The sequence below is a fragment of the Ictidomys tridecemlineatus genome, chromosome 3 (assembly GCF_052094955.1).
Source record: "Ictidomys tridecemlineatus isolate mIctTri1 chromosome 3, mIctTri1.hap1, whole genome shotgun sequence".
NCBI lineage: Eukaryota > Metazoa > Chordata > Mammalia > Rodentia > Sciuridae > Ictidomys > Ictidomys tridecemlineatus.
In genome coordinates this window covers 186,967,522-186,993,496 of record NC_135479.1, presented here as the reverse complement: position 1 = coordinate 186,993,496, position 25,975 = coordinate 186,967,522, and the positions used below count along the sequence as shown (strand labels likewise).

Here is a 25,975-nt window from a genome sequence, read left to right as displayed (position 1 = left end):
AAACATTGAGAACAGACTTAATCTCCATGTAGCCTCTGTCAAGTCACAAACTTTTGGAAATAGAGAAGAGAACATAAATATACAATCACAGCCACACATTTGGAAAGCACTTTGGAAGACAATTAACTTCAGCTGAGAAAACCATACCTAAGAAATTATATGATAGTCATAGTCAGAAATGTATATTTAAAAGAGAAAGAAAAGCAAAATAATACCCTTTGTAAAGCCAGTTACATTACTTCAGAAAGAATATCGATTACAGTACTGTTTTTGATAGCTATTATAAACTTATTCAGGTTTCATTGGCAGGTATCATATTAGTCGATGCTACATTCTTTCTTTGTTTTCTATAAAATCTGTCATTGGAGAAGAATACACCTTTAAAGGAACAGTTATCATAGATTCTAACCAAGCTTCTGCTTAATAGGTTTTTTATATTTATTACCAATAATATCTTACCATTCACTTCTCAAAATAAAAAAATACAAATATCTAACATATATACAGAAAAATGTCCAATGTTGTTAGCAATTAGGAAAACAAAAAACTACACTGAGATTTCACCTCACTCCATTCAGACTGGCAGCCATTAAGAATATGAACAATAATAAATATTGGAAGGGATGTAGAGCAAAGGAACATTAATATTCTGTTGGTGGAATCATACACTAGTACAACCACTTATGGAGGTTCCTCAAAGATTACGTAGGAAAAAACTACCATATGACCCAGGTATTTATCCTAAAGAATTAAAGTCATCATACTATAGTGATATATGCATAGCCATGTTTATAGCAGCACAATTCACAATAGCCAAATAATGGAACCAGTCTAGGTATCTATCTATGGATGAATGGATAAGAAAATATGGTATCTATACACAATGAAATTTTATTCAGTCACAAGGAAAAATAAAATTATGTCATTTGCAGGAAAATGAATAGAACTAGAAACCTTTGTTAAGACCATTATGTCAAGCAAAATAAGCCAAACATATATTTTCTCTCATATGTGGAAGATAGAGAAGAAGAAGAAAAAGAGAGGGTTGGGGGTCTCATGAAAATCTAAGAGAAATCAGTAGGGTTGGGGAAACAGACTAGGGGAGGAAGAAGAGGAAAGGGGAAATACTGGGGAATGATATTGGCCAAATAATACTGTTACATTTGTGTACATGTGCCTATATATAACAACAAATCCCACCATTATGTACAACTATAATGCACTAATAAAAACATGGAAATAATATCTTATAAGTAAGTAACCCATTTATTCTCAACTTCAAACCACAATTCAACATCAGTTCCTTAGGGAAGATAGATGCCAGTAATGCTACTTTCTACATAAGGAAATTTCTGTTCTCTCACACACTAGGACTATCATAAAACTTGTTACTTATCAGATCAATGTTTTTTCTACCAGTTGAATAGCACTGAATTCTACTAAACCATGTTATGGGGCTGTACTTTTTTTTCTGTGTTCTATGGGTGTGTAATACCAGGGTGCACTCTTTTTTTTCTATGAATTTTCATATGGCAAAGAGAAGAGAAGAATAGACAATAAGATATAAAAATCTAACATCTACAAAGAACTACCACAGACCCACAACACAATTTAGTTTCCTTCACAATGCAAGCATCTTGACCTGCTATATACATAATTTCCAGGTTCATATCCATTCACTCTCACTGAATCGAGAATAGCATGTCTGCATAATTGTGAAGAGCAAGAATTCCCGGATCAGGCAGGCCAGTTTCAATGCCTGACTCCACTTCACTAAATGACCAGTGACAGTCAAGGAGCTTGACTTTCATGAGCCTCATTTTCCATACTGATAAACAGGGATAGCATGAATAAAGCATGGTTGTTTTAAGTATTAAATGAGATAAGGCATGTTAGCACTTTTCCATGCACATAATAACACTATAAATTTTAGACTATCAATATCACTATTCTTAGTCATATTATTAGCAATATTATTATTGATTCCTATCTTCCTTCAGATTTAGTGTATACAAGTAGGCCTATACAGTATCCATTCATCATTTAATTAATCACTTGTGTTTCCATAATGTTTTCATCATTATGGAAAAAATATGTATATATGTATACACACACACTCCCAGAAAGTGATGAGTTCCTAGAAGTAAAGTCCAAGTAACACAATGCATTTTTTTTTTCTTTTCTTGCCATACTGACTCTAAATAAAAGTTTTACTCATTATGCTTCTATTCTATCTGAACTCATGGAGATTAATAGCAAAAACCATGCCAATGAATGCCCCTTCTATTTGCACAGATACGCAAATGAAGGCTTTGCCTCTTCCCTATTTGCTATAGCTGAAGACAATGGGTTCACATCTTGGTGGGTGCAAAGCCAAAAAAAGCACAACTAGGAGCTGAAAGAGTGAAGAAAGATGTATTACCTACAGCAGGTAGGGATAGCACTGGGATTATTTCCAAAGTAATCCCCTTTCAGAGGAATGGAAGCATGGAGAATTTTATTTAGGAAGCTTACACATAAGAATGTAGGAAAGCACTCTATGGGTAGACACATTCCTAAGCTGCTCAGTTTAAGGTACACATTTTCAGCCTGCTCAGTTTAAGGTCACAGTTCAAGAAGGAAAGATGGCACAGGTATTTCTGGGCACGCTCAGCTCATAGAGCACACATTCACAAAGGTTAGGATGGTAGACATAAATGCTTCTGGACATGCTCTTATGAGTCAAATTGACTCTAGGTCACTTAAAAGAATGAGTCAGAGTAGCTGGTTACCTTGATGAATTGTCTACAAGCTCTTCCAAAGATTTTTTGCTGAAACAACAACAACAACAACAAAAACACTCTGAAAGTGTGTTAATGCAGGAAATTTATCCCTGAAGTTACTTGCCTTATTTAGCAGCTAGCTCTTTTACCTGTAGAGGTTTTAGCAATATATTACTGAACAAGTTCATTAGCTTAAGGAAGGTATAGCTCCAGGGGTTGGTCTTTTTTTTTTTTTTTTTTTTTTTTTTTTTAGTTATAGATGGACACAATATCTTTATTTTACTTATTTATTTTTATGTGATGCTGAGGATCAAACCTAATGCCTCATACATGTGAGGCAAGCACTCTACCACCAAGCTACAACCCCAGCCCGCCAAGTTCATATCAGATAGGTAGGAAACTTTTCCTCCTCTTCAGATTTGAGGAGAATTACAGATGAGTTTTCTCTTCCACCACCAGTACAAGGCAGTTTACTTGATAAGGACAACTTGCTAACTGAATGGTGTGGAAACACTGAAATTACTTCCCAAACCAAACAACTGAAGTAGTTGAAAGCTACTCAGAGGTGTGCAGTTTACACTTACAAATGTGCTTTAATTCACTTTATTTTATGAGCAAGCACCATTTTAGTGACATTTTAGCCTGTCTTTTACATCAAGTCTGAGCAAACAAAAGTTTACATCCAGGAAACTAAAAAACCCCTTTTTTTATTTTATAAGAAAAGAATTGCAGATAGACAGATTTTTTTTTAGCCAAATTAAAAATAAGCCTATTGTTATTGAAAAAAGGAAAACCATATTTTCAACTAGAAAATATAAGAGCCTATCTCAGTGACATCACATGATGCCAAATGATCTTAAAAAAGATAGTCATGGCGTGATTCGGTCATTCTTTGGCCCCATTTCCTTTTGATGCCCTGGAATCTCTAATGATATTAAAGAGCTTCAATCACTTTTGTGGAGGGAAGCTCAACTCTGGCCTCCTGTTTCCTCTTCTACTAAAATCCAGGAATACAACATACCAAGTTTCCCCCCCCCCATAATGGCACATAAATTGTGGCCATATATAGTATGTTACAAAGAACCTCATGGGCATATGAACATTGTCCCTTGCTATCCTCATTGAAATTTTAAGTTAAATCAAGAGATAACATATAACTGAAATGATTTTTCATTATTGTTCAAATTCTAAGTCTCACATTCAAAGAAGTCTGTGGAGAGAAGAGTGATAAAATTGGGTCTTTAGTATTCTCAGAGCTCCTGGCAAATAACTGTGGGGGCAAATCCTGAGGACTCTGTCTTCCATGGCTGACTGTAGACAAGTTGTCCTTGACTCTTAGGTCCCATACAGATGAGTTGAAGATAGACATACTTTGAGCTGGAAACTTTTTGAAATCCAATCATGAGCATCTCAGAAAAAAGAAACCACGAGTTACTATTGCCTAAAGTGCTTTAAAGTATGTTTTCTAGTAAACCTTCTTCCACTTTACTATATGGCTAACACAATAAAAATATATATATATATATATATATTAAGCCTCAAAATACAATGTATTACTAGGAACCAAATCCAGTCAGCTAGTTCCTATATGATGCATACAAATCAATCACTTGACACAAAAAGATTATATTCCCACTTAACACAGAACCACACTGCTCTGTTGACATTTGCTTGTATCCATTGATGGTGCTTTTAACGCTTCATTTAAGTGTCAAACTAGGTGACAGGCATTAAGCCTGGAGACTATTTAGCATGGGGCTCATGATCCAAGAACATTTTCTACAATTGTTTACCTTCTATACACTCACCCTTAGAAAATAAAATGAATTAATTAAATAAAATAAATAGATATTCTTTCCCAGCTCTAAGCCATGCACAGCTGTGAGCACCACAGAGGTACTTGAATGAAGTCAGAAAGATATGCACAGTCATGCTGTTCAAAATATTATTTTATGTGTGGAACAACACTGTCATAAGATGTTTGGAAGCCAAGTAAAATCACAGAAGTACAGGATTTGTAGCAGCCTGTTTTGGATGAAGGGAAATGAGACTGAGTTCTCCCATGAAGCCAGCAACAGGATACCTCCCAGTGTTAGAAAGAGCCTTTTGGATGGAGGAAAAGACAGAGAAGAAAAGGCAAAGAAGTAGAGATCAAAGCTATCTCCCTGTACACTGTAATCTTTTTTTTTTTTTCTTCCTCTTCAACAGCAAGATTGAAGGAAAGGGCTAAAAAGTGGAGGGAGCAGGGGAAAGGAAACCATGCTAATCCAGAATTGTAAAGAAGGGAGGTGGTCTTTTGATCTCCACAGGATGGCAACTTTATTGGCTATGCATAAGCAGTTTCCAACCAGCTGATCAACCAGGTATTAATGCTCAACCCTTCCATGATCAGTAACCATGAAGTGAGTCATCTGTGAACAGCAATCAAGCAGAAGGCTCATCTAAGGCTAAATGACCACCAGCTCATACCTAACCCAGAGGGTAAGAGCAACCACAGGGGAAATGATTGTCTCTCTACAGGCTCTTCTCTGACAAGCACCAATTATTTGCCTTGGGATTCAGAGTGAAATCTTCTCTCAAGTGTGTATGAATGAGAATGGCATCCATTTTCCAAACACAACCTGGGATCTATGAACCTGCATCAGACAGGGTCGTAACAAGTATTCCGTCTCCTCTTTGCAACAGGCCAGAAAATGCAAACAGGACCAAAGCTAAATGTGAAATGGTTAGATTTAAAGAACTGACTGTCTTTGCCTGATAACATACAAGTTTAAAGACCATTTTATTAACGACAGGAAAACAATGGCTCCCTTCCAAACTTTTAACTGTTAGACCCATAGTTTTGTTTAGGCAGATTTTGGGGACATATTTTAATATAAAAAGTGATTGAAACATAATCTTTTTCTAAATTTTTTATATCCCTTTTTCAAACTAGGAAAGGACTGGTGGTTACGAGATTTGGACTCTGCCTATTTCAAATCCCTGTTCATTCACATCTCCTAATTTCTTTATAATGTTTGCATAACCATAAAATAAGAATAATATCCTGCTACTAATAGCACCTATGTCATAGGCTTCTCCCATGAGTGACAGTCATAGCTTCATGGCCTTAGTAGGGGACATCCCAAAGTTCCTTTTTTGTTCACAAAGTTTGAACTAGATCTCAGTTTTGAATTATTTCTTTCATGTTATTTGTCTCCTCCAAGCAAATGTTACAACACAGAACTACTTGGTTTTTCACTCCTCTGTCTATAGAGGCAAGTCAATATTCTAAAATCTTATTAAATATAGCTTTAAATTTTTTTCTATACTACATTAGAAATTTAAACATGTTTCAAATTGGTTTTTGTTTTATAAAATGCAAAATGTTTAGTTCTTTATAGGGTTGAAATATAGAGTACATACACTGATATCATATTTTCAGAAATCCACATTTCCAATTTGCTTCTTTTGCTGTGTATGGTCAGAGGGTACAATTAGATGACATAGATCAGGCTGAAACTTTCATAAAATATAAATATATATCTACATGTAATGTGTGTGTGTGTGTGTGTGTGTGTGTGTATATATATATATTATATGTAATATATTATACAATTAATTTATTTTTTTGCAGTACTAGGAATTGAACTTAGGGCCTGGTACATGGAAGGCAATCATTCTACCACTGACTTACATTCTAACATCCCCTGCCTACAAATATTTTAAAGTTAGCTTAACTGTGGATCTGTTTCTCTTATACTTCTCTTAAGCTCTTCTCTTCCATTTGCCTTTCTTGTTCCCAAATTTCTTTTTTTTTTTAATTTTTTTTTTTTTGAGAGAGAGAGTTTTTTTAGTATTTATTTTTTAGTTTTCGGCGGACACAACTTCTTTTTGTATGTGGTGCTGAGGATGGAACCCCGGGCTGCACACACACCAGGCGAGCGTGCGACCGGTTGAGCCACATCCCCAGCCCCCCCAAAATTTCTTATTTGCTCTATAGATTACCTTAGTCCTGATTTTAATTGAAGGTCAACTTAAATCCATTATATTTTCCCATTAAAAAAATCAAGTTTGGAAGAAAGTTTATGCTTTTTATGTTAAGAATTAAACATTTTAAAAGGGTCAGAAGTTAAAATAAGTATTACCTTATTAGCACATGAAGACTCAACCATGTATGATCTTCAGTAAAAGCTCTTATCCTAAATTTTCTTCCAATCTTATTTCTGTTGTACAGTTATTTTAATTATATACATATAATCTAGTAAATGTAAAATTGAATAATAATAAGCAAACAACTGACATTGTTAGTTTGAAATTCAGTATATTATACCACTTTAACTCACAAGGGTTGTCATAGAAAAAAATCAAGAAAAAACTTCAGGTAAACTTCTGTTTTAAGACATTTTAACCATGCATATATTATGCATTAGAGGGCCTATTAACAGAAAATATAGATATTTTTAAAAACATCACAGCATTCAGGTATGTGTATTTAAAAGCCAATAAGATTATAAAGAAACTAAAGAGCACTTGTTGGAATTACCCAAGAATTATGCCAGAAACAGAAAAAGGGGAAGTAGGGTAGGGGATGGGGTGGAGAGACAGAATGAGAGAGACAAACCTGAGTCCTAGAAAGTGCCTGGAATAGTAAAACTAAGTCTAAAAAAGTCCCTCATCTTAATAAGAAAAACCAGTCCCCTAAAACAAAAAACAAAGACCATTAGAGAACTGTCACTTTATTTCAAATTCAGATCTCATCCTAAGTTTGACCTGAAATTCAATCACTTTTTCACTTAAAAGCAGGTTTTCGCAAATGGATTTGAGAAGAGGAAGTCTATGCAGGAAGAATGTGAGGAATCAGTTACAGATAGAACATAGAATTTTTTCAGGGCTACTCCCTCTGCTCCCCATCCCTACCCCTCACCAAAAGTCTAGCTATACAAAGAGGAGAACAGAGATATACAAACTAATTGGATAGACTCGTCTTTAGAAAATAAATTTCTAAAGAAATTCCCACCTTTCTCAAATTTTATTTCACAGAATTAAAAAGCTTTATATTATAGCATTAAGTTAAAAAATAAAGGGCCACAAAATGCAAACACTCTCAAACTTAACACTGAATGTTAAGTATGCCATCAACACACCAAAATGGAGATTATAATTTGTTTGAAGAAAACTACAGGACTTTTAAAAATTGGCAGCCAGTTAAAAAGAAAGAAAGAAAAAGAACTGACAACCAATAGATGCTTTTACAGGTTAAATCTTGTTGAAGGTGCCTTAGCCCCTCGGTACACTTTGATTTATTTAAGCTCACCACATTTCTCTTAAATACACTCCATTAACAAGAGATAGACTGTGATCTTAGGCTTGAGGCAAGACATGAAACACAATCTTTCAAGAACTTCATTCATTCTCTGACCAGGTGTCTTGAGCACACCCAAGTTACCAGTTACTTATCTGAGTTCTGTGAAGTTTTATTCAAATCAATAGCATTGCTCTACAATAGCAGGCTGTCACTGAATCACCCTAGCAGCCCAATGGTTTGACTGACCCTTCCAAGTTCAGATATACAACAGGAGTGAAAGTTATCAGAGGAAAGATAAAAAAAACCTTCAGGTTAAATATGAGGAAGCAACTCAAAGATACCTCTTGCCTGGAACCTGGCAAACAAAGTAGATAAATATACCTATTGGGAACTAGGTTTAAAAGATCACCAATGGCTAAAATGGGAAATAAAAGAAAAATGAATCAAGAAATTAATTTAAGATTCTAAATATGACATGCATCTATTCAAATAATAATCCTCAGATATTAAATACTAACAAATTATTAAATCTGATAGGACAGTCCACCCCCCATATATTTCTTCAGTAAAGACAGAATCTGCACATTGACACGACCAGTTTTCCATATCCTGTTGGTGAGACCCTATCTTTAATCTACAGCCATGATAAAATGTCCCAACATATACAAACTGAGCTCAAACGGTGACTAATGACCATTAATCCCCCTATCTTCAGTAATCTGCCCCTCCAGTCATTTATCACTCTGACACTTCACTTTACACACGTGAATAAACTTTAACTGAGAAGGTGAATCAACAAAAATCTCAAAGGTATCTGAAGCTGTAAATTAAACTAGGGGGAGACAGCGCAAAGAGAGACAAATAGAGAGATCAGATCTTAATGTTTTTGATTTGCATCCATGGCTGGGGGTGGGGGGGAAGAAGCTATTCAATCACTCAGTTATGCAAACCACGGGAAAAGCTGCCTAACAGAAAGGAGAAGCTGAGGTGGGGAGAGGTGGCCCCAAAGAGTTAGTTTAATCTACTGATCCATCCACTGTGACTGACATACATGAGATATGAGACTGACCCTTCAGTTTCTGTTTTCTTTAAAGGAATAATAATTAATGAATTTCTTATTTAGTTCAAATGTTCCTAGTAACTGTCAGCCAGGAAGTACATCCAATGGATTTCAATTATTTTAGCAGTTTATCTGCCATAGGTTAGCTGATGTAGTTTTTTTTTTCTTTTCATGTTCCATTAATTATTTGGCGTCAGTAAAATCCTTGCTCAAAACATAATGGATTACCATAAACCAAAAAGGTTCAAATTAACATTCAAAACGATTTCATAATTATGCAAATTGAGTGACTCTAACCTATAGGCCCTGATGCAACTTGAAGCTCAGCATGGACTATAAAAATTCCCTGAGGTACAGTGTGTGTGTGTGTGTGTGTGTGTGTGTGTTTTAAGGCCTGAAATTGGATCCATGATTGAAACCAGAATCTACCTAAAGGAAAGAAACAAAAGTTGAGTCGTGGCTCGGTTCACCCATAATAAAAAGTTTCTTAGGAACTACAAGAAAACTATTTCCAAGTGTAGATACAGGGCGTACTCTTGCCAGAAGGTTCCCGTAGCAGCATCTTTCCAACACTTCATATGGAGTTTCAGTACGATTTAATTAATCCTAAAAATCCCAATTCTGTTTTCCCTCGCCAAAGAGAATTTCCAGGCAACTAACAGTTCCCTTTCAGATATGTGCAATCGCCTGTTTTTCTAAACTCAGTCAGGCAGTGGCTAGTTTATATCCTATCATAAGAAGGAGTTATTTCCTGAAGTTTCTTCACAATCGAATTTAATTACAGACTTTGGTTACATAAAACAACTACTAATAACCCCTTGTGCTCTGAAGAGGAGGGGCGGATTGGAGGACCAGGTTCTGGAATCCTGGCAAGTCTGTGGGTCACAAATCCCAGCCCATCTACCTCTCATCCCCCGCTCCGCTCTGGGAACCAGCCGGTGGATGATACTCATTTGCATTGGTCCTGGGGGCCCAAGCTCACCGCCAACCGCTGCCTCCTCCCACCCTAGTGCTGAGACTAGCTTTTGCCCAGAGTAGGGCGTGCCCTGAACTTGGTAAAAGGCCGAGGTCTGCGAGGAGGTTTGGGGGGAGTTTGGGGGATGGGGGGAAAGGGACAAACACTAACTAGGAGCCTTTTTGCCTAAAAGTTGTGCAGTGATCCAGCCCCATCCGACCTTAGAAGGGAGAGGTAACCAAAATGCTGTGCGCGGTTTGATTCTGAAAAGTGGAGAGGGGTCGAGCAAGGGAGATCAAGGGTGAAGAAAAGACGTGGATTACCTGAACAGAGACATATTAATCCAAAGAGGTAAAAGTGAGCAGGCTCCGCGATCATTGTCCTCGGGTGGATCCTGCATACAATCTCATGCCAAGAGAATGGAGTAGAAATGGGGTTCCCAAATTTATGAAGCCACACAACCACACAAACCTACACAAAGGCTTAATATAAGCAACGTGGGTCAATCCGCCAGGAGTTTTCAGGGCAATTACTTGTCGACCCTTCCAGACGATTGTCAATCTCTCAAGAGCCCTCTGCAAAGGAAGAATTCCTAGGCTTGTCTTCTCCGGCCCCGGGGTTTCCGAAGAGGCTCAGCCACTTCCAAGGACCATCCAAACCGAACAACAAAGAGCCGAAGCAGAGGATCAGTGGTGCCGTTTCCTGCCTCCACGGTCTTGCTGAGCCTCCCTGCGTGCGCCCCCACAACGTGTGCCCGAGCGCCGCTGAGAGGGCAGGCGCGGGGCGGCAAAGTTGGGGTGTGAGACCGGATTAAGGAGAGCCAAAAAGTGTTTCTCCGTGGACAGGCGAGCCAAGCCAGCAGCTGGTCACCCGCGCAGGCGGCGATGGCAGTCAAGATAGCGGCAGCAGCTCCGGAGCACCGGCTCGGGGTGCCGGGGGTGTGCCTGGGTGACTCCGCGCGCAGGAGGCGAGCGAGGGGGCGGTACGGCGACAGCGACTGCCTGGGCGGGCCCTTGTTCCCATCACTTGGGGGATGAGGAGGGCACTGGGGACAGCAACAGGACCACGGACACACGCACGCCTTCCGGGCGCCCCCAGCTCCGTGCAGCGCCCAACATCGCCCCTGGTCCTTCTATTGGGGTGCGCGCTCACGGCACCCCAAACTATGCTGGAGCCCAAACTTCCTGGAGGTGGCTGCTCACACCCCTGGCTCTTGGAAGCTGCAGACAGGCAGCTTTTGGACCCCCCAGGGGTGGTAGAGAGGGGCCAGGAGGATGCTGCTGCGGGTGGAAGCGACTGCCGCCAAGGCTCGCCCGATCTCTGCCGAGATCAGCAGCGTCTGAAGTTTCTGCTCTCACGCTGCCTCCTCTCAGGCTCACTGCTTGTGGGTTTCCCCCACTGTCCCCCGGCTCCCAGTTTCCTCCCTCTCCAACCGGCCGGAGAATACTTAAAGGGGCCGTACGGTCCTCTCCATGCCTCACTTTATGCTCTCCACACGTTGGCCCGGCAAGTTCTGCTTGTTAATATTTCCATTCACAAGCCAGGGGCGTCCGACTGCGCCCTCAGGTGAGAATCCAACTGCTCAGGAGCAGAAATCCAAGTGAAAGAGAACTTGTCTAGTTTCTCGTGCCATCCCTATCTCCCCTGCACCTTTCTCCAAATGGAACCTCCCAGCCAAAGACTTCAAAAATCCTCCAGGTCCAGTTTAACCTCTTCCTTACCACTTCTAGGACTGGAATAAACTCTCAGATGACTCCACCCCCAGGCCTCCCTATCTCCCCCTTCCCACTTTTTTCTTTCATTTTATTTTTTAAATCAGTTTTGAGCAAGGAACCATGAAGACATGAAATAGACAGAGGATGGCGTTTATCACTTCCAATATAATTCCAATATAATTCCCTTGCATAGTTTGAAGTTAAGGGTCATGTAGTAAAAGACTATCCAATTCGAGGGGCTGAGGGGCTGAGGTAGGGCCATGGGGTCCTTTGGGTGTTTTATTCCAGAGCCTCCCCTTCAACTTCATAATCTCTACATACAAGAAATTAACAACGAGGAAGCAATTAACGAAGGGGGACTAATTGGGGATGGGGGTGAGGGTTGATCCTTTATTAGTCCAGCTAAAAGATGGTAAATAAAACTAAAAGAATTTAGTGGTATGTGCTCTTATGACAAGCCACTCAGCAGTTTTGAACCAAGACATGTGGGTTTTCACAACCAATTCAGCTACCCTGGAATTCCAACCTGCCAGTTACTAGCTCTGTGTCCATGCCAGGTCTGTTTTCTCCTCTAAAAACAGGGACTATAAAGATACCTCATGGTATTAAACCGTACTAAAGAAAAGCAAACCTGGCACAACTCATGGGCTTTTTGTTCATTCATTCATTCCTCCTCCTATTAAATAACACTCTATGGAAAATACCTAACACATGTTGAGTGTTTGGTCATCCGTAGATATTTGTACTTAGAGCATTCTTATTAACAAATTGTTATTTACAAAGATATGTACAATAACTGTAAAATGACTGTTCAGTATCTAGCAGGATATTTAAGAAGCTGCTTTCATAGTTGCCTCTGGAAGGAATAATTCCACAATGAATGCGCAGGGGAGGAGGATTTTATCTTTTCTGTGTACTATTGTGTTCTTCAATTTTTTTTTCCTGAAAAAGTGCGTTTGTAAATTATGTAATGAAAAATAAAATTTTTTAAAGTAAGCTGGTTGTTCATTTTGGTTGTAGCTGGTTCAACCAATGACCTCACAGCGACATTCTGTGGAAAGAAATTTTGGTTAATAGCACCTATCTTTGAAAGTGAAAGATAGTTTAATCCTGAGAAAGCTGACTGAAAATTCAGTAAACAGGCTGGAGATAAGAATTCAAAGACTCCAACCAGAATCTTTTCAGCAATAAAAACAAGAATGTGCAGTAAATGCTGAAAAACGGACATTGATTTGGTCTTTGTGAAAGAATATTTAGTGAGAAACATAGAATATAACTTTTTCTGGGTATAAAATGTGCTTTTAAGATAAGCTTAACTAATAATAAAAAAAAATAAGCTAAAATGTGGTGACAGAAAGGGCAAGACAGAGAAAATCCCTCAAATCCTCATATCACTTAAGTGCATTTCAAATAAAGGTATTGAACTTCCAGTCAGTAGAGGATGTGTACATTTATTTTTCTTTTCTTTTTTTATGTATGGGAATCAACCCTAGAGCCTCAGGTATGTTAAGCCCATGCACTACCACTGAGCTACACTTCCAGTTAATATTCAGTGAAATATTTATACAAATACCTATTGCATTGTTTCCCCTAAGTGGATCTCCTGGTCTCTGGCAGTTTGCTAAGTAGATGTCTCAAGATCTTTTTCACCATTTCTCACATTACCTTTGAATGGACATTATATTAGAACTGTGTTTATTTCTCAACTTCAGAAAGCAATGTGCACCCAACTCATCTATTCTACCCATACAGATATTATCCAGGAAAGTCAGCAGTCGATATCTTCCAGCATTCTGGAAGATATTATGGCCAGTCCCTGATGAGAACCAGCATCATCAGTTTACTTATGTGGGCCTTTTCTTCTTCTCCCACTTTGTCCAAAGGGTATGTTGTTCTGTCAGTTTTTATCAGTAAAGCTGTCATCTAAAGATAAAAATTTGTATTCCGAAGGTATTAGGAACCTCTAACAAGTGAAAGTCAATGAACCTGAGAATATTCTTAACTGCATCCATTCACTCTGTCATTCACTGTTACTCATGCAAATAAACACTGAGTAAACAACATCTACGCTCAAGTAAAGGATACCAATAATGCAAGATGAAAATATTATCCTATTCTCCAGGCTCTGAGAGCTCTTATTATGGGGAGGTACACAAAGAATAGAAGAGACTCCATAATGGATTTTGTCTGAAACAAAACCAAAGTATCGTTGGGGTGAAATGACAGTTGACACGTTTCTGGGGATGGATTGATCATAGCAACTTCTTCCCTTTCCATGTTTGAGCCTGAACATTAAATTACCTAGAAGGATGCACAAAATGCTCGATGTATCTATATGAATGTGTATGCAACTTTAAATATGTACACATGGATAGGAAACACACTCAACTTATCTTCAAGCAACTGAGGTTGTACAATGGACCTCTGACTTGTTCCTTCCTGGTTGGGAGACACAGCAAGTAAGGAGAAAGTGTCTTAATTTGCACTCAGTAATTCTATTCTGATCACTATTCTCAGAATGAATGATGGGTTTTGAAGTTCCATTTAGAGGATTTTCATCTCATTTGAAGCCTATAAAATTCAGGATCCCTAAAAGGTCTCTTTGAGAAGCTTGAAGAAACCCCAAAATAATACATTCTAGTAGTTCCATGAAAGGCTTTTTGACAAAATTCTAAAGCAACAGTGATCTGCTGGGTTGCTCTGATCTGAGTTTATCTTTCATAGGAGTAGCTGCAGGAACTCAGGAAATAACAAAGCTCCCAGAGCCTCTCCAGGGATCCCAGATAGCACTTACTCAGATCAGGAGAAGCAGAGTAGAGTTCCTAAGGAAACTACAAACCAGAACATCTGCTGCCTTTCCTTCTTAGCATGAGGCCTTAGAATCAAACAGAGCCTGGGATGCAAGCCACAAGTTCCAGCAGATCTGGTGAGCAGATCTGGCAAGAAGTACACATCAAGGCTGTGCTGAATACTCCAAGATACCATCCCTCAGGGTACAACAGCTAGTTTAGCAATTTTTACACGAAATTGCTGAATAACCTGTTTAATCCTTGGTATCTAAATTAAAGGCCTAAAATGAACATGTGAATGTTTTCTCAAATTTGGAAATAGAAGCCCCATGTCAGAGAGTAACCTACAGTAGCCCTGGTCCTAAGGAGAAAACTCATACTGGAGGGAGATGGAACATCTACTGTCCTTCAAGAAGCCAGGCCTATTTAGTTTCTTTTATATGTATGCAGGGCACATTTTAACAGACTTATTTTTATTTGCTTCTCTGTCCTTTAGAAGAGATAATTATGTGCCCCAAACCAGAAACCACTGAGAGAGAAAAAAGATTCCCTGGGTTATACATCTTCATTTAAAGACTTAAGTCACTATAAACAGGGCCATGTCTTCAACACAGAATTTTTTCCCCCCAGTACTAGGAATTGAACCCAGGGGCACTTAACCACTGAACCACATCTCCAGCACTTTTATTTTGTTGTTGTTATTGTTTATTTTGAGACAGGCTCTCACTAAGTTGCTTAAGGCCTTGCTAAATTGCTGAGACTACTTTTAAACTTGTGACCCTCCTGCCTCAGCCTCCCAAGCTGCTGGGATGGCAGGCCCTTGTCACCATGCCTGGCTTTAATACAGAATTTTAAGGGTTGGGATAGAACCACACTGGTCCCATTTGATCATGTACTCCAGTCTTGCTAAAGTTCTCTAAGGCTTTATTTAAAAATGGAACCATGGCACACTTAAATTGGCTGTGGAATAACTATGACTGTGCTTGCCTTTTAGCACCAGAGCATCTTGGAGACATTGTAGAAAATCTAAAACTAGGCTATTTATACTGGCTAAACTCTTTATAGAGCTTGGGACCTTAAGTAAGAGCAACAATGGGTCTCACTAGAATTTACACCTTTCATGTTAACAGATGGTTAGCTTTTGAAGATAAAAAAAGAGGACACATGGAAGTAGCGTTAATTGAGGCACTGTTTGGAGCCCTTTACAAACATTATCTGATCTAATTCTCACCATGATCTTGTGAGTGCTATCATTATCCCAATTTAGAGATGAGGTTAGGAGAGTAAATAATTAACTTGAATTTCAACCGCCCAGAAGCCATAGAGCTTACATTTGAACCCAGCTTGTTTTGAACCAAAGCAAATGGGAAGAAAAAAAAAAAAAAAAGAGCTACCATGGAAGAAGGAAAAGCTTGGGATTCTTCAGATTCAATACATTTAAGGGTCCCCTAAAGGCTTTAATATGCAAATGAGCATTATGAGTCCCCAAGGAAGGATACTTTTGAGCAACTTGCCTCTTCAGTAAACATTGCTGTCTGTAGCATGTTATTCTTGTTTATCTCTAATGCCCCACACCTGAACATTAAGAGCTTCCACTTTCCAGACTAAACTGCAGATGGTACTTACTTGGCAGGAAACTTCTTTGTGTTGCAAAGAGCAACACAATATTCCTTACTGAGAAGAGACTGTAAATTGAAGTTACTGTATTTCTAAATCATTCTTCATAAAGCTGTGGAAGGGATCCTGTTAAATCCTGAGTCAAACCTTGTCCTTCCTCTACTCAAAACCCTCCAGTAGTTTCCATTTCAAGTTAAAGTACATGGTTTTCCAGAAGTTTAAAAGGCCTGACCTGAGCTGGTCCCCATCATTTCCTGACATCATCTCCTCCTACATTTATTTGCCCTTCATATCCCCAGTTCCACCACAGTCACATCTCTGCTGTTCCTAGAGTCAATCAAACAACCATAGGCCTCAGGGGTGGTGCATTTTTCTATCTGCAATACTCACCTCCATACATCTGCAAACTCACACTCTCCTTTCCTTTAGATTTTTATAATAGTATCAAGACTTCTCAGAGATGCTTTTTCTGAACACCCTTTTTAGCAGTACACAGTACTTCTCATACCATTAAGTTTTTTGACTTTTCCTCCAGAGCACTAATCCCCATCTAAGGTACTACCTATTCCCTTCTTTATTTTTATTGGCTGCACCTCTCCTGCTAGAATGCTGCATGAGCCCAGGGATTGTTGACTACTTGGTTTACACATATTCCTAGTATTAGGAACAATGCCTGACACCCATTTAGGCACTCAAATAGTTACTGAATGTGTGATTGGATAATTCTTATTTCATTCCTGATTAATGTATTTTCTGGAAAAATGCTTCTTTACTGGTCTTATTTCTGTAGTTCTTAAGTTTATTTTCCCCCCAACAAATTGTTCAGCCATTTATCTACCTCAACTGACAAAAACTAACAGAATAACCCTCATGGAGCTGATGTCTCAGTGAACTTTGATGACTTCAAAATTAAAGTGTGGCTAAGTAAGCACATGCTTATTTGGGTCAAATTATTTGGGAGCAAAGAGATTAGAACCACTGACTGAATTTAAAGAACACAACACTTAAGCCTTCAAAATTAACTTTTCAGCCTGGGATGATGGCACACACCTGTAATCCCAGCAGTGTAGGAGAGTGAGGCAAGAGGATTGCAAGTTTCAAGCCAGCCTCAGCAACTTAGCTAGGCCCTAAGTAAATAATCAAGGCCCTGTCTTAAAATGAAAAGGGCTGGGGATGTTACTTAATGGTTAAACACCCCTGGGTTCAATCCCTGGTACCCCCCCCCAAAAAAAAATTATAAAATGAGGTACCAGAAGCCTAAAGAAACTGACTTTCTCCAGAAAACTTCTTTACTTAGCGCTTTACCTATAATCAGAACCCAGTCCTTTTAAATTATTAGGAAAGATTTCTTTTTACTAGAAAGTTATTCAGAAATTCCTTTTTATTCGGGGTGGGTTGGGCATTGTGGATTGAACACAGGGGACCTTTACCATAAGCTACATCCCAAGTCCTTTTTGTTTTATTCAGAGACAGAATTTCTCTAAGTTGCGGAGAGCCTCATTAAGTTGCCAATTGCAATTGTCCTGCCTCAGCCTCCAGAGTTGCTGGAATTACAGGCATGTGGCACTGTGTCATCAGTCAGAAATTCTTTATCAAAATTCTCTACTTTTAGTATACTAATATCATTAGACACAGCACAGTATAATACCTACTGTATTATACTGCGTTATGCAGTGAATTTTAATATTTCTGACTCATTTCCACGTATCGAAATCAGGTTTAGGGTTCGTTTCCTGGTTTGTTTGTTTTTGGTATCTTCAGTTCCTAATAGAATAAAAAATATAACAGTCAACATTTGTATAGCATTACAAGCTAGGGGTATTGTTCTAAGTACTTTACATATTCAAATTCTCATTTTAATCCTCAGGGAATAAAAATTATTAGGTATGTTACTGTTGTTATTCCACTTCATACATGAGGAAGCAGAGAATATTCAGTTGCTCAGATCTGATCCTTGGCTCTCTGAATCCAGAGCATTGATTTTTACACTCACACGACACTGTGAGGTGTAAATAAAAGTTGTTGATTAGAGTCATGTTATTCTTACAGATTCCATTCTAACTGGAGAAAGCCATCAGTGTGTAGGCTTTGTTTTGCTTGTTTAAAGATGATCTGTCATTTGGGAACTCAGCACAAGAAAGTGACTCTGAGTATAGGCACTTTGTATTTCTTCTTCTATGTGGAAATTTAGAGTTTAAATCTTTTTTTTTTATTTTATTCCCAAAAAGCTTAAAGTGGCTTTATGTTTTTAAACTCTAATGAAATAGAATGAAAAAAAAACACATAGTGCAAGTGTATTAAGATATTCAAAGAATATTGAAAAACATCAAGATGCATATATATTTATATCTTATCAGAGGATTTTGCTGTCCTTTGGTTTCTTACTTCCCAATATATCTGGAACTAAGTGTATACTATTCTAATCATGAATTAAAATTTTCTTAAACTGGGATCATAGTTAACAGCTGCACAGCTGAAAAACATACTCTATAAGCTCACAACTTGAACACAAACTGACGATTTTGTAAGTAATTTACATTATGTGTAATTCTGCAGATGTGTTTTACAAAACTGTTTAATGTTTTTGGTTTTCCATTGCTTTTGAAAAATTCTTTTCGGGAAACGTTTACAGAACTGAGTGAGGTACATATGTTGGGATTTATGTCTTACCTCATATATTCGTTATGTTTAGTCCCACCTGCTCCTTTATTTATTCCGAATATTTTACATAGACTTTTACAGTTTTTAATCAGTTCTTTAAAGAAGTATGTTAATTTGAAAAACATCTGCAAATGTATCATAGTTTCCTATTTGGGTTAGTAAATATAAAATAAACTTAAATATTTAATGTCCTACTAACTTTGGAAAAAGTATTCAAATTTATCATGAATACCAACAACAATAATAAAGCATATGTTGAATTATAGTGTTATAGATCATTTAAGAGTTATTTATTTTACAACCTATTAATATATCTTCTCTTATGGTGTATGGAAAAAATACGGACTTTGCATTTGGAAAGCTAAATTGGGGCTTTGGGATTTAATAGCTGCCTGATGTGATTGAGAACTAAGATTCTAAATATGGAGGTGTTCATTCTTGTGGATAAATACTGAATCCACATCCTACAATTGTCGCTAAGAAACAAACTGCTGTTGAAAATTGACATGAAATGTAAACCTACTGTCTTAACAACAAGGATAATTATATATTTTCCCTAGAGTTTAATCACCCCTTCTCTAGTATCCTGGCCACATTCCAAAAGAAATCATCCAATTCCATTATTCTAACCAAAGTCTTTGTTGATTTGATCTAATCTCATCTTCTCAATTCCCTATCACTATACACTACTTTGAAGCTGCTTTAATACACCTAGATGATAGAGTTTCACTGGTACAGTGCATATCTAATTTCATTTATGTATCATATGAGTATTTCTGAAACAAAGCAGATGCTTGTTGAAGTCAGTAAAATAACTTTATCACCAAAAGCATCATACAAAAGTTATTCTATTTATACAAAGTTTCCTAAATCTTACTTTTTGCTTACAAACTTTTAACTACAAAATGAAAAATTGCTTCACTAATTTATCATGTCAATGTTTTGCAAAAATATTGTTAAAAGCACATACTAGAAGTAATATGGTTTACATTCCTGTGTTTAGATGCTAATTGGTTCTAATTAGATTTTAATCATTTCTATTCACAAAATAGGGGAAATATATCTTCAAACCTTTGGAAAATACAAACAAAAGAAAAATTTACAGTAATTCTTTCAGACATAATCACACATGCAATCAACACTTTATTGTTTGTTCTATTTTTAAAATCCTGCATGTATAGAGCTTTCTTCTTCTAATGTGAAACAATACACTAAATACTGCTATGCAACATATTTTTATTCAATAATCTGTATGGTAAGACTTTTTATAATGTCATAAAATAGCCTTCAACACCATTATTAAAAGAGTGAAATAATTCCATCTAATGATGCGTTAAAATATATACAATACATCTCCAATTGCTAATTTAAGTTATTTTAATCGACACTAAGGTACACAGAATCTGATTTTAAAAAGTCATATTAGGAATTTAATTGAAATTAAATTTTATTTTAATTGAAGATATTTTATTGATGCAACACACTTTCTACAGTTTATTAAGTTACTTAATTGTTTGAAGTTACTATGGAGATTGTTTATCTAAAATGTCTTAGAACTAATATACCTAAGAGATCACAGATAACAAAAAACAACTATTAAAGAATTGTTAAGAGCTAAACGTTCTTTTTTCCAATAGGATTATTATGATGTTTCAAGGGATGCCTTTGTTTTCATTATAACTGATTAATATGAAAAAATGTTTGTATTTCACAATTATGCTTGAATTTCAGATGTTTTGCATTTCACACCATAAAGTAAACATTTTTTACATTAGAAAGAGCAACAAATCATGACATTAGGGCGCTTTTTTTGTTGTTATCTTTGGGACAAATTATGAATTCAAGCCCAATTCATTATTTTATACTTGTTCATTTCATGTGGGAGTATATATTGTCTAACATTTGGCTATCATAATTATGACAATAACCATGATGTGACCATACATATAATAGTCTAACTAGGAATCAACCTAGATATTTTATGTGCACACCAATTTATTTAAATAACAGTAATTTGGGCTTTAGCTAATATCACTTAGTTCTTAATTTTCTCTTTTTTCCTCTTTCCCTCCCTCCTTCCTTCTTCTCCTCCTCCTTCTACATTTCTCCCCACCCCCATCTTTTTCTTTTTTTCATAATTTTTGAACTAGGGATTGAACGCAAGAACATGCTTTGCCACTGAGCTACATCCTTATTTCTTTTTATTCTTTATTTTGATAAAGAGTCTCACTAAGTTGCTGAGGCTGGCCTCACATTTGCAATCCTCCTGTCTCAGCCTTCAGAGTTGCTAAGATTGTAGGCATGTGCCACTGTTCCATGCTTTGATTTTTTTGTAAATTCCACATTTGGCTTACCATACAATAGGAGTTAGGAAATTTCACCATACTCCATTTACTGGTGAAATAAACCATAAAGTAGAAATAATTAAAGAAGGGACATAAATTCTTCCTTCCTTCCTTTCTGTCCTGAGGATTCAATCCAGAGGTGTTTTATCATTGAGCTATATCCCAAGTTTTTTAAGTTTTAATTTTGTTTGAGACAGGGTCTCCAGTTCAAGTCCTTTCATTTTATTTTATTTTTTTTAATTTTGAAACAGAGTCTCAAGTTCAAGTTCAAGTTCAAGACTGGCCTTGCACTAACTTGTGATCCTCCTGCCTTAGGTTCTCTAGTCATTGGGATTACAAGGTTGCACCACTGTGTCAGATCAAACTTAAATTCTTGGATACTTTAGAGATTGAAGGAATAATGCTTTATTTCCTGGAGTGAGTAATTTTTAACTTTTTAAAAGTCAGGCCTTCATATTTAAAATCTGTTTTAAATAATTGTAAATTTTTACCAGTTCTGTTTAACTTGCACTAAAATGTACAATGAGCAAAATCTACTTAATAAACCAGATTATCCATGAAACTAAATTTTTATGATCTTGTTTCCCTTTGTGTTCCCAAACAATTATACTTTTAAAGGTAATAATACATGTAGAGATATTTTTTTTTAGACACAGGCACATTTCTCAGAACATCATTAATTGTGTTTTCAGGTAGAAGTCATGTCACACATTGAAGAACTTGCCTAGTAGCCCAAAGTCACAAGGGTAACTCCTGTCAAATAAAAGTCTCTTTCTCAGAAAAGCCTAGCTACACCTGACATTTCTAGTCTGACCCAATGGGTCAGGTTCTGTGTAAAATTTTCCTTGACCAACTTTGACCATCTCTTCATTGCACTGATCACAAATAATTGCTATAAAAATATATCTTTGGGCCAAGTCTGGTAAATACCACAGTGGCAGTAATGACTTATGACTTGTTTATCAAAGGTCATTTAGACGAGATGGGGTGTTTCAGGATGGTAAGGCCATTCAGCAATTTTATGCTTACAATTCTGTAGTACATGGTAAGTTTTGAAAAATAGCCTAAAAGGAAGAATAAAAAGAATATCTATATGCAGATTGGAAAATTATTAATTCTTTTTTTTTGCATTTAATCTAACTATCCAATTCCTAAAAGGAAATGGGCAATTGCTAAAAGATTTACTTATTTCAATGTTCTCAATCAGAGGTGATCCCACCCCTTGCTCCTGTAGACTCCCCACTGACGTTCTACAGTATCTAGAGACACTGTGATTGTCACAGCTCTAAGAAGGAGCAGAGAAAATGGTACTGGCATCAAGTGTGTAAGGCAAGGGAAACTGTTAGACATCTTATATTGCAGGGGACAGCTCCCCTGTCAAAGCAAAAAAGGATGTCAATAGTTGTCAAGATTGAGTAACTCTGCACTAGTCTGTGAGGATCAAATAAGACAGTGGACACATGCTATGTGTGACGTACAATTAGGTTGTAAAGAGACAAGTTATGTTGTGCCTACTATATGGGAGAGTGCAACAAATATTATAAAATTACATAGAAACATACCCAAGATGTTAGACATCTTAAAAAAGAAATTGTAATTGCATTTTTCTTTTAAAAAGTTACTATCTAGAATTTAAAGAGATCTCTTTTCAATATGCTGTTTACTTCCATGTATACTCAGATTTCATGGCGTAAGAAAGATGATATGTGAATGTGAGGCAGAAGGCACAGCTGAGTTGGTGTGACTTAACTATTTGATTAGGAAAGTTTTATGGTGACAATTCTATATGCTACCCAAGAAGGCATGATGGAATGGAGATGGCAAAATTTTTGCTCTTGTATGCACATGGCTTTGAATTATACAGTGAATGTAATACGCTAAGTATTATCAGTAATTATTGAATATGTACTTTTACTTATATTTCTTTATTAAAAAGACAGATATAAGACACACTGCTGATTTTCCAGTTAATTAGGGGTTAAATTGATGTCTCAGGCAACTTAAAAGTTCTAGACTTCATTGTTTACTTAATCTTTGCTCTTTGGAGCAGGAAAACAAAGGTATTAGGTATAAATATAGAATAATGGTGGAGCATACTGTTTGCCCCTATGATCTGTAAGGAGATAAGAACAGGAATGCCATCCATGTCTGCCATGTGATCATGGCTGAATTCAGTCAAGACCATTTCTTTTTATACTAAGTACGTAGCATAATAGTTTTTACTTCCTAGGGGTGTTCCAAGGATTCAAACAGATAATACACATAAAGTGCTTAGCATAGTTCTTAGAACAGAATAAAACCATGACTAAATGTGATTTTGTGTGTGTGTGTGTGTGTGTGTGTGTGTGGGGTGTGTGTGTAAGAAAGCTCTATCCTGAAAACATCAACATTGAGTTTATAGAAGAATGAAAACTCTTTTTTAACCCATAAAGGAAAGTGTGTAAGAGCTGTTGATGAAAAGTTTCTTCAGAAAACCACAAATATAAATTTTTTTTAAAAATATACAACGTTAAATTTTAAAACAAGTTAAATTTTATTTTATTAGAGGAAATTTGCAATTCATATGGAAGTTGGTACTCTTAAATATTAGTATCAATGATGATCTGTTTTGAATAGCCCAGATGGGTGAAGAGTAGAACTAAAGTTACCATGGCGTATCTGAAATGTGGCCATCCAGACGTGCTGAGATATGACTAATGTAATATTCTCAAAATAGATACCCTCTTAAGTGTGAGGACAAGTAAATATGATTCTAAGATAAGTGGGATAAATTGATATGAAATCATATCTTTTTTTTTCCAGGTTTCTAAACAAGGGGAAGATGGTTCCTGATTATTATCTGCCACCAGAACAATGCTTGTATAAATAACACATGTTATAATAAGGAAAATTAAGAAATCGTTGTAAAGCCAACAAAGGACTATATTTCCTAAATTAGTATTTGGCATTTTAAAAAATGTACCATTTTCCATTTTATTCCTCTGACAAAACAAGAAAACCCCAGTAGCATTTCATTACAAGTTCAGAGATGTACCATATGATTTACATAGGGTACACAGGTGAAAGAATGGAAAAGAAATTTTTAATGTATATATGAAAGTATCATGAAATGCACTTTCTAAACGCTTACCTATTTATGGGCAGGTGAGACTTAAGTAGGGGAATTGAAAACTTGTAGGAGGTAAGAATCATAGTTATTCAAATCTGGGAAGACAAGAAAGAGGTTCCCTGAGCTTAAGACAGCTATAAGTATGGAATAAATTAAGTTTTGAATACACAGTATCAAACTATCTTCAGTACTATCGTAATCTTGAGAGACAATATTAAATTGTTAATTAAATTAGATTTCAGTCAAGGTGGTCTTCACATTATGTAATCAACCCTAACACTTTTTGATAATTAGATTTCACTAGTTCCCAATAAAATTATTTTAAAACAGTAAATAATAAAACAAATTGACCTTAAAATATTAATCTTATAAGGGATACTTTAAGTATTATTTAAGTAGTGGAAGTACTAGTAAATCATTTATTTGCACAAATATTAGTGAGATGAAAAGTGCTTTTTTAGCTCATATTAGTTCTTTCCCTACCCTGCCACACTATGAAAGGAATAATAGGTTCTCTCTCTATAGAAGCTTCTTTACACATATTAGGAATTTGTGGAAATTTGAAATTTCACTCAAATGCTGGATAGTATTTACTGCTCGACCATTTCTTAGTTTTTCATGCATAATTCCTAGGATTAATTTAAGATAGAAAATTCAATAAAATTATTATAAATTATTGAAAACATGATTCAAACCATAAGATAACCTGTACAAATACACATACACACAAATACACGTACACGTACACACACACACACACACACACACACACACACACACACCAGCACTTTAAAGAAACAGAAGTAGATACTAGGTCTTTTTAATTTATGTTTGTATATTTCTTCATATTGGAAAAGACCTCCCCTATGAAATGTTTCCATTGACAGGGGGGGTTGGTACACAATGCTCTATTGCCCTCTGCTGGCGGGAGTATGATTACAAACTTCCCATCTGCTCCTTAACTCTAGGTGGAAAACTTAATATGGAAGATAAAGATAGTTCAAAATAATATGGAGCTGGGGATGTAGCTCAGTTGTAGAGTGCTTGCTTGGCATGCATGAATCCCTGGGTTCTATTACCAGATCCACAAAAAAGATAATAATAACATGGCAACATGTGAGAGTGATGGGGGATAAAAAGTGAATTTTAAAGACATTCTTATCATATGTTCCAAAATCCTAATTTTTGTTCATATTTAATTAGTTTTTCACAATATCTGGAAAACCTGGTGATTTTATATAATGCTAAACACTACCATTAATTCAAAATAACACTGTTTCATAATTCTAAATCGTTAATTGCATGACTCATAGTTGTCTAGGAAGTCTTGGGATTTTCCAACAAGATTTGGATGACATTCTAATTATTGGTACATTTGTGGAATATTTCTATAATAATATTATGGTGAACTAATGAACTTACTTTTTAAAAATAAGGTTTTAATCTAGTTGAAAGAATATTATTTGCATATTTGTAATAAAAACTAAAGTGTTCCTTATCAACTAAATGAATTATTTATTTTGCATATTTGTCTTTTTTAGAGAATTCTTTATATGCTGTTCATATCTCACTGAGGAAAAGCCAAAATTGGCCTAAAATGGAGTACACATTCTTTAATTAAAATAAGTAGCAATAGCCTAAGGGACATAAAATGCATAGAGTTATGAACTTGGTT

At 36.5% G+C, this 25,975-nt stretch overlaps 1 protein-coding gene across 7 annotated transcripts in view; it reads right to left on the bottom strand.

Annotated features, from left to right (window-relative positions):
- The window catches only part of Robo1 (roundabout guidance receptor 1), a 1,016,703-nt gene that overhangs the window by 376,635 nt on the left and 614,093 nt on the right, over nt 1-25,975 (bottom strand). Inside the window, exon 1 of one of the 7 annotated variants that reach the window (XM_078044441.1) lies at nt 10,388-11,660. The exons of the other annotated variants lie outside the window; for them this stretch is intronic. Within the exon in view, the coding sequence (XP_077900567.1) occupies nt 10,388-10,442 (55 nt within the window). The 5' untranslated portion in view covers nt 10,443-11,660. Of the gene's footprint in view, nt 1-10,387; nt 11,661-25,975 lie in introns of those variants that run through there. 7 annotated transcript variants of the gene reach the window in all.